The following is an 8,983-nucleotide window of genomic DNA, read 5'->3' on the forward strand; positions in this document are numbered from 1 at the left end:
TTAAGATCTACAGAGGAGCTGGGGCTATCTTTTCCTTTCCCCCAGCACTGAGCACACAGTTGGGCCCCGAGAGGCAGGTGCTATGTAAAAATTTATTGAGTCACCACAAGCCTTTCCTTCCCCCGTCCAGCATCCCGCTCTCTTTGCTGACATCCTGCATTGGAGAACTTGTGGCTGAGGTGTGGCTGTGGAGAGCTGGCCGGGGAGGGACACTGCCTAGCTGCTCCTCTGCTCCTGTCTCCTGTCTCCTCCCCTGGCCATGACAGAGACCCGTGAGCCAGCTGAGACTGGGGGCTATGCCAGCTTGGAAGAAGACGATGAGGACCTCTCTCCAGGTGAGGCAGCCTTAGAGATGGCGGCATTACCTTGAATATCATCCTGGTTTGGAATTGGGGCTCCACTGAGAAATCTGGAGGGGGAAGGGCACCTTGTCTTGCTAGGTGTTCTGTTCTGACTGGGACTCTGTGCCCTGCTAGTGGAATCCTTCTGGCTGAGACTTTTGGGGCTTGTAGGTTGGCTAGGATTGCTCTTCTTATTAGGGGTTCTAGATCGGCTGTGGTCTCTTTCCTTGCTGGGGGTTCTAGATCGGCTGTGGTCTCTTTCCTTGCTGGGGGTTCTAGATCGGCTGTGGTCTCTTTCCTTGCTGGGGGTTCTAGATCGGCTATGGTCTCTCTCCTTGCTGGGGGTTCTAGATTGGCTGTGACCTCTCTTGCTAGAGGTTCTAGATAGGCTGTGATCTCTCTCCTCTCTGGATTGGCTGCAATCTCTTTCTTTTCTGAAGGTTCTGAATTGGCTGTGATCTCTCTCATTTCTAGGGGTTCTGAGTTGGCTGCGGTTTCTCTCTTTTCTGGGGGTTCTGGTTCGGCTGTGCTCCCTTTCACTGCTGGAAGTTCTAGATCGGCTGTGATCTCTTTCTTTGTGGGAGGTTCCAGATGGGCTATGACTTCTCTCCTGCCTGAGTGTTCTCGATCGTCTGTGATCTCTCTCCTGGCTGGGGCTTCTCTCCCTTCTGGGCATTCTATATTGGTTATAGTTTCCCCCCTTGCTGTGGATTCTAGATTGGCTGTGTCTTCTCATCTGACTGGGAGTTCCTTTCCGGGTACGACTTCTTGCTCTACTGTGGCTTCTCTTCCAACTGTGACTTCTCACCATACTATGACTTCTTGCCCTTCTGGGCATTCTAGACCCGCTCTCACTTCGGGTCCTGCTGGGGGTGCTAGACGGGCTCTCACTTCGGGTCCTGCTGGGGGTGCTAGACTGGCTCTGACTCTGGTTCCTGCCGGGGGTGCCAGACCGGCTGTGACTCTGGTTCCTGCCGGGGGTGCTAGACCGGCTGTGACCCTGGGTCCTGCTGGGTGCAGTATCCTGGTTGTAACTCTTGAGCCTGCTAGATACTTCACTTGGGCTGTAACTCCATTCCCTGCCAGGGGTGACCATCTGACTATAACTCTTTACCCTCCTTGATGTTGATGGAGACTGGCTGGAACCTCTCTCCTTGAAGGGAGTTCCAGTGGGGCTGTAACTCTTTGCCCTGCTTGGGGTGATAGCCAGCCCAGAACTCTTCCCCATGCCTGAGGCTCCTGGTAGGCTGTAACTCTTCTCTCTGCTCACACTTCTAAGCTGGCTGTTATTTCTTTCTCGGTTGTTGTTTCTAGGCCGGCTGCGACTCTTGCCCCCACTCTGTTTTTTCTGGGAAGTAGGAGTTCTCATCCTGTTGGGCACACTTGGGGTGGCACCATGAGTTCTCATCCTGCTGGTAGTGCTGGCTCTGCTGGGTGACCTCTTGGAGCTGCGGCTTCCCCTTCTTCTGGGAGTTCTGCCCCGGCTGTGTGTGCCCCTCCGCTGGTGGAGTCTTCCCCCACTGACCTTGCTGGCCCTGGTGTCGGTGCTGGCCTTGCTGGCCCTGGTGTCGGTGCTGGCCTTCCTGGCCCTGGTGTCGGTGCTGGCCTTCCTGGCCCTGGTGTCGGTGCTGGCCTCTCTCGCCCTGGTGTCGGTGCTGGCCTTCCTGGGCCTGGTGTCGGTGCTGGCCTCTCTCGCCCTGGTGTCGGTGCTGGCCTTCCTGGGCCTGGTGTCGGTGCTGGCCTCTCTCGCCCTGGTGTCGGTGCTGGCCTTTCTCGCCCCGGTGTCGGTGCTGGCCTTCCTCGCCCTGGTGTCGGTGCTGGCTTTGCTGGGTGTTCTTGTCCCATTGCGGGCTCGGGACTTGCTGCTGGACTGTTTAGAAGCAGCTGTCTTTGTACTTGCCCCCTTGGGAGACCTAGAACTGCTTGGGCTTGTGACCGAGTTAGGGGCTGTTGATGGCTTGGTGGGCACCGAAGCACTGTTGGGCTTTGCCGATTTGGTGGTCTTCAAGGAGGCGGGAGGCTTGGGAGGCACGGGGGACATCGAGGGTCCAGTGGATGCTGGAGACGTGCTGGGCTTTGAGGGTCTCGTAGGTGGACAAGGCATGGTAGGTACAAAAGGGCTTGTGACCCTGAAAGTCACAGTGGACATGAAAGGCCTGGTAGCCGTGGACGACCACCTGACTGCCTCTCACAGGCCAGCTGCGTGAAGTCATAGTGGGCATTGAAGCCCCTGGAGGGTGGGTGGTGTGACGTCAGCGGTAGGAGGAGAAAGAGGGGTGAAGGCCAGAGGGGTTGCCTCCATGTTTGGCCGCCATTCAGCGAGTATCTTCTGAGGCTGACTGGGGATGCAGCGTTGCTGGGGACATGGAGATGGGTCAGACCCAGGTCCTGCCTTCCTGGAGTCTCCGGGTCACTATCCACGTGGTCAGGATATGTTGGGGTTTGGAGGGGGGGGCAGGGGCAGAAGTTCCCAGACAAGAGACACTAACCACCTGAGGAGGCATGGAGGACCTCACAGAGGAGGTGATGTGTGAGCTGGGACCTTAAAGAGGAGCAGGGGTTTGCTCTTAGAGAAGAAAAGGTCACCAGGTGGGGGAAGAGCGGAGCCAAAGGCCTGGAGTGATGGGGGAGATCAGGGCCTCGGGCCCCCCTTGTTCACTCGACCCGCACGTCCTGGGCTGGGCAGTGTTGGGGACCCCAAGATGAGTCAGATCTGCCCTCAAGGGGTTCCCAGTCTGATGGGGGAGACCTTTCGGGGCCCAGATGGCTACAGCCTCTAGGACAGTCACAAGGGCCAGGGTGGAGGGAGCCACCGTCATAGACGACAGAACCTGTTCAGGTCCTGAAGGATGAGTAGGAGGTCGCCAGGTGGCCAGAGTGGGAAACAGCCTTCCAGGCAGAGGGACCAGCCCATGCCGAGGCCTCAGGAAACATATGTTAAACGGCAGAGGGAAAGCAGGACAGAGGCAGAAACAAGAGAGAGAGCTGCAGGGAGGGACATTAGGCCAACATTTATAACCCATTCTTCTAAGCTGGGTGATGCCGGGGACCCAGCAGTGAGTCAGACCCGGCCTGCCCGCCCTCAGGTCTGGTGGGAAAGGACTTTGTACCGGCACAGCCCTCAGGGCTGGGTGAGGACAGCCAGAGGGCAAAAGAAAGTGACTGGCTGCCTAGGACACCTGGGACAGTCTCACTGAGGAGGGAGGCTTCCTACAGGGTCCTAAAGAATGATGTGGAAAACCTGGCTGGGCCACTCCCAGCAGAGGGAACAGCACATGTGAAAAGCCTCAGAAAAGGTTTGACAAATTGAATGAACGCCAGGCACAGAGAAGGTGTCCTGGATGCTCAGGATGCAGCAATGAACCAAAGTCCCTGCTTTGGGGGACAGGCAGTAAACACATGAGTAGATGTCACCTACAGTAAGTGGAGGAGAACAAAGCGGTTAAGAGCGTAGGGGGAAGGATTTGCTGTTTAGACAGTGTGACCAGGGTGAAACTGAGAAGGTGACACTTGAGCAGACGTGGCGAGGGGAGGGAGCAAGCCTTGTCTATCTGTAAAAAAGGTAGCAAAGGCCCTGAGGCAGGTGTGTGCCTGCGGGGTGGAGGAGCCCAGTGTGGCTGACTCAGTTCTCACAGGACCCTTCTGGGCTGCTGGAGGAAAGTGAGGAAGAGGGGCCGGGATGGACACAGGGCAAGGCTGTTGCGGTCCTAGGGGATGCTTTTGGCAGACCGCTGCCGCTGTGGTGGGGACTCCCTCCTCCCAGACCCAGGCTCTGCATGCACTGGTGTCACCCTTTCCTGTATGGCGGCTTCAAATCTTTTTCCTTTTTTAACCTAAACTTGTCCTAGACGTGTTCTGCATGCTCATGAAATCACAGCAATATATCTGTACTTGCAAATCAATATTTTCATTCACTCAACTGCACACACACACACACACACACACACACACATTTATCACACATATCATATATGTATGTGTTTTAATTTGCTTGAACCCTGTTCAGGTGTTGGTCTTCCTAAAATGATCTGGCGTAGGCCGCCGCCCGTATTTAGCTTTCCCTGTTAGAGCTGTGTGATTGGAGGCGAGTGAGTCGCCTAACCGCCCTGTAGCTCAGTTTCCCGTTTGTCACTTAGGGATGACAACAGTACGTCCCTCAAAGGGTTGTTGTAAGGATTCGGCAGGTTAATATAGAAGAACAGGGCTCTTAAAGTAGCAGTGGATGCTGTTACTGGTACTGTTTTTATTACTGTTACTTTGTCCTTCTTAAACCCTGGAGATGCAGTTCTTGCAAGACATTCATCTGCTTAATACACAGGCACTGAGTGTCTGCCGTGTGCCAGGCCGTGTTCCATGTGACAGGGATTCTTCCATGGGGAAGGGCAGGGTTGTGTCCTGGCTGTCCCCTCCCTACTGTGGCGAGTCTGAATGGGGCCCCGGGAGGGGCACAGCCCTGTCCTCAGATGCCTCTGACTCTCCCTGTCCGTCCCTCTACAGGCCCTGAGCATTCCTCTGACTCTGAATACACTCTCTCAGAGCCAGACTCCGAAGAGGAAGAAGATGAGGAGGAGGAGGAGGAGGAGGCCACTGACGATCCTGAATATGACCCTGGCTACAAGGTGAAGCAACGCCTGGGGGGGGGCCGGGGGGGCCCGTCCCGCCGGGCCCCCCGTGCAGCCCAGCCCCCGGGCCCCCCAGCCCAGCCCTGCCAGCTCTGTGGCCGCTCACCCCTTGGGGAGGCCCCACCAGGCACCCCACCGTGCCGGCTCTGCTGCCCTGCTACAGCCCCCCAGGAAGCTCCAGCCCCTGAAGGCAGGGCCCTCGGGGAGGAAGAGGAGGAGCCGCCTCGGGCTGGGGAGGGTCGACCAGCTGGGAGGGAGGAGGAGGAGGAGGAGGAGGAGGAGGAGGAGGAGGAGGGCACCTATCACTGTACAGAGTGTGAGGATTCCTTCGACAACCTCGGGGAGCTGCACGGGCACTTCATGCTGCATGCCCGGGGCGAGGTGTAGGCAGAGCCCCCCACCCAGGGAGCTTGGCTAAAGGGGTGGGGTGGGAGGAGGGGGCTGAGGAAATCGGGGTGGTCGCAGCGGTCATGTGGGACGGGGTACCGCCGATCTGTGTCGTCTTAGCAGTAGATGTGTGAAGGCCAGAATAAAAGCCGAATTCTGTGTGTGTCGGTCCAGCGTGTTTGGTGTGTGTGCGTGCATGCATGTGTGTAAACGCTTGAGTGTGCGAGGCGCGGGCCTGGGGCATTTATCCCTCCCCCTCCCCCCTCCCCTGGCTCCTCCCCGGGGGAAGCTTAAGATCACTGTAGCCAAGACCATTAACATTTACTAAGGGCTTATGTTCAGGTGGCTTCCGTATATTTAACTCATAGACCTGATGACGTACAACACAACGGTTTCGCACTCGTGTAATAGAGTCCAGGGTGGGTGTTTCCAGTAGGTGGGCGACCCTTCTCCATGTAGTGATTTGGGGACCCAGGCCATCCCTTAAGCCTGCTGTCGTCCACATGGTCATGGCTGAGTGGCCGTGGCCTGGGCCCTGCCGGTGGAAGAGGAAGGTGAGCCTGGAGAGGTACACGTGATCTCGGACAGGCCCCCCTGCCTGCAAGTAGCACAGCCTGCTCCTAGTTACGTTCCTTTGCCGAGAAATTCGTCACATGACCACAGCTCCCTGCAAGGGAGTCTGGGAAAGGCAGGTCTAGCCAGTGCCCAGAAAGCAGAAAACGGTTTGTGGAGGACAGTCGATGTTCTCTGCCACTGCCTGAGAACCTTTACAAAGAGGACTTTAATTATAATCAGAGCTGTGCTTCCCGGGTGCCAAGTGCCAGTCCAAGAGCTTTATATATATTGACTCATAGAAGTTGTGTATCTAGGAACTTACAAAAATAGAACCTTAATTATAATTACAGCTGCCATTTCCCCAGCACTTCCAGAGTGCTGCATTTTATTTGCATGAGATCATCAGGTCCTTAGAATAACTCTGTGAGGAAGGGATTGTGATCCATTAATTCATTTAAGCAGTATCTTGTGGGTCCCTGCTGTATGCCGAGCATTGGGAATTTAGCAGTGAGTAACATAAAATCCTTGTTCTCCTGGAGCTTACATGGGGCCGAGGTGGGGGGTGGGGGGGGGCAGTGGGCAGGGCCACTGGTAGAGACAGATAGTAATCAAGCTGGAGGGAATGCTGGGTGGTGGTAGATGCCGTGGAGAAGAATAAAGCAGAGAAGGGAGAACGCTCCTGGAAGGCGGTTGCCATTTTAAATAGTATAGCCCTCCCTGAGGAGGTGACAGAGACCAGAGAGAGCGAGGGGGCTGTGCACTTGGGTGGGAGGAGGCAGGAGCCTGCCACCTGTCAGGGCAGGGCTGGAAGGATGAGGGCAGAGGGGAGCAGAGGGCCAGCTCCTCACAGCTCTGTCGAAACCTTGGCTCTCGCTCTGAGAAGGGACGTGCTAATTCATAGAAGTTTGGCACCAAAGCTCCTTTGAAAATAGAAGCCTAATTATAATGATAGCTGCCATTTATTGAGCATTTACTCTGTGCCAAGCCCCGTTCTAAGGCGCTTTACGTGTGTTAACTCATAGAAGCTTGGCAACTAAGAACCTTCAAGAATAGAACCTGAATGACCATAATGGCCATCATTAAAGCAGCACTCACGGTGGACCAGGCCCTGTAAGCGCTTTGTATGGACAATCGCATCGGATCCTTATGAGGTAGGGGCTGTTATTTATTTATTCATTCATTCAACAATGACGTATTGAATACCTTCCAGACACAGGCACTATTCTGGGAGCTGAGAGCAGAGCAGTAAACATGATGAACAAGAATCCCTGCCTTTGTGGAGGTTCTATTATAGAGAAGACAGAGACTTAGATATTTAAGTAAAATATATAAAAAGTATAGAACGTTAGAAGATAGTAAGTGCTGTGGAGAGAAACAGAGTGGGTGGGGAGGCTTGTGTGTGTGTGTGCGGCAGCTCCAAAGAGGGTGGTCGTGGAGGCTTCAGGGAAAGGGGGACTTCAGGCAGAGATGGGGAGTAGGGAAGAGTGGGGCCCCTGCACTGTCTACAGGAGCAGTGAGTGCAAAGGCTCTGAAGTGGGGCCCTACTTGGGATGTTGGCGGAAGAACACTTAGGGCATGAGACCCGTTGCTGAGGAAGGCAGGGGAAGACTAGGGGAAGGGCAAGGTCAGGGAGAGGCAGAGGGCCGGGCCCTGTCGGCTGTTCTACCAGTTTGGGCTCTGCGTCCCATGTCTGAGTCCTCGTCGTAGCCCTTAGAGGCACAGGGGCTATTATGGTGACCATTTCACAGCCGCTCCAGCTAGGGCACAGGGAACTTGACTTAGCTGCTACAGGTCGGTCACACGGCTAATAAGCAGAACGCAGCTGTGATTCCAGACGACTGGATGCGGTGCGTACCTTCTTAACCATGGAGCCACATACCAGAAATGGCAGCCTGGCTCTCCACAGCCACCGTCTGACTGGCCAGGAGCGTGTTTGGTCTCCATAGAGTTACTGGGGTCTTCTAATCATGTGGGTTACCAACATTTAAAACTGGGCAGATTTCACCTCAAAAGGGAGGTTTTTTGGCTTCCCTTGAAAATCGTGAGATCTCGATCGCTGAGCCCACAATCCCAAGGAGCAGTAGCTTTCTGGAGCTGAGGAAGGCTTACCTCCTGCTAATGGGCGTTCCCTCCCACGTGCCCATTCCTCAGCATGTGGCATCTGGACCCCTCACACCTTGCCTGCTTCACTGCTTATGGTACCCTGCTTGGCCACAAAGAGCGTTTGCATCCTGATGCCTGTTACAGGATCTCATACCAAAGCATCTGTCAAAGCCCACACTTTTCATCCTAGAAGCTCAGAATCTGGGAACCTGACATTTATCCACTCTTTGAATTGAGACTTTCATAGCCATCACAGCTTAACATCAATGAATCTCAGATCGTCAAGGCAGAAATTCACAGCTCGTTAAAACACCACGGATGGATTTTAGTTCCTGGAGCAGCATGCTTAAGCCCTCTTCTGCCCTGAGACAGGGCTTTGTTTGTTTGTTTGTTTGTTTGTTTGTTTTTTAAACCAGACTTTATTTTTTTAATGCAGTTTTAGGTTCATAGCAAAATTGAGGGAAAGATAAGAGACATTTCCTGTGTACTTCCTTGCCCCCACACACGCATACCTTCCCCTGGCATCCACATTCCCCACCACAGTGGTCCGTTTGTTACAACTGATGAGCCTATATTGACACAGCATAATCACTCAATGTGCATAGTTTACACTGGGAGTCACTCTTGGTGTTTGTTGCACCTTCTGTGGGTTTGGACAAAGCGTAATGACCTGAGTTCATCATTATAGTATCATAGACTGTTTTCACTATCCTAAAATTCCTCTTGTGTTCATCCCCCGACACAATCCTTGGAAACCAATGATTATTTTTATTTATTTTTTTTTTACTTTCTCCATGGTATTGCCTTTCCCAGATTGTCATATAGTTGGAATCATAAGACAGGGCTTTCTAAGCATAGATGTAGAGAATTATCTGTTCATCAGGAAAAATTCCTAAGGATATGAGAGGACTAGGAATCAAGAGACCTAGTCTGCTGCCAGGGGCGGCAGGGCGGGGGGATCATTCAGTTCCCCAG

The 8,983-nt window shown here is 54.1% G+C and overlaps 2 protein-coding genes across 4 annotated transcripts; one reads left to right on the top strand and one right to left on the bottom strand.

Annotated features, from left to right (window-relative positions):
• Nucleotides 1-73: 73 nt before the first annotated feature.
• Nucleotides 74-2,563, bottom strand: SRRM5 (serine/arginine repetitive matrix 5). Its single transcript, XM_042918233.1, is given in 2 exon segments — nucleotides 74-2,499; nucleotides 2,501-2,563. Coding segments are annotated over 2 exon segments (2,268 nt in total). The 3' UTR covers nucleotides 74-294.
• Nucleotides 255-5,513, top strand: ZNF428 (zinc finger protein 428). 3 transcript variants are annotated; one of them, XM_042918238.1, is made up of 2 exons: nucleotides 255-335; nucleotides 4,839-5,513. In XM_042918238.1, exons 1-2 carry the CDS (start codon nucleotides 260-262, stop codon nucleotides 5,348-5,350), a joined length of 588 nt encoding a protein of 195 aa, XP_042774172.1. In that variant the 5' UTR covers nucleotides 255-259; the 3' UTR covers nucleotides 5,351-5,513. The 3 variants fall into 3 exon arrangements, with proteins under 3 accessions (XP_042774172.1, XP_042774173.1, XP_042774175.1); XM_042918239.1 differs by lacking the exon at nucleotides 255-335 and adding an exon at nucleotides 2,431-2,750; XM_042918241.1 differs by lacking the exon at nucleotides 255-335 and adding an exon at nucleotides 2,431-2,726.
• The last annotated feature ends 3,470 nt before the right edge of the window (nucleotides 5,514-8,983 follow it).

Source organism: Panthera leo, chromosome E2 (assembly GCF_018350215.1).
Source record: "Panthera leo isolate Ple1 chromosome E2, P.leo_Ple1_pat1.1, whole genome shotgun sequence".
In the NCBI taxonomy this organism is placed as follows: Eukaryota; Metazoa; Chordata; class Mammalia; order Carnivora; family Felidae; genus Panthera; species Panthera leo.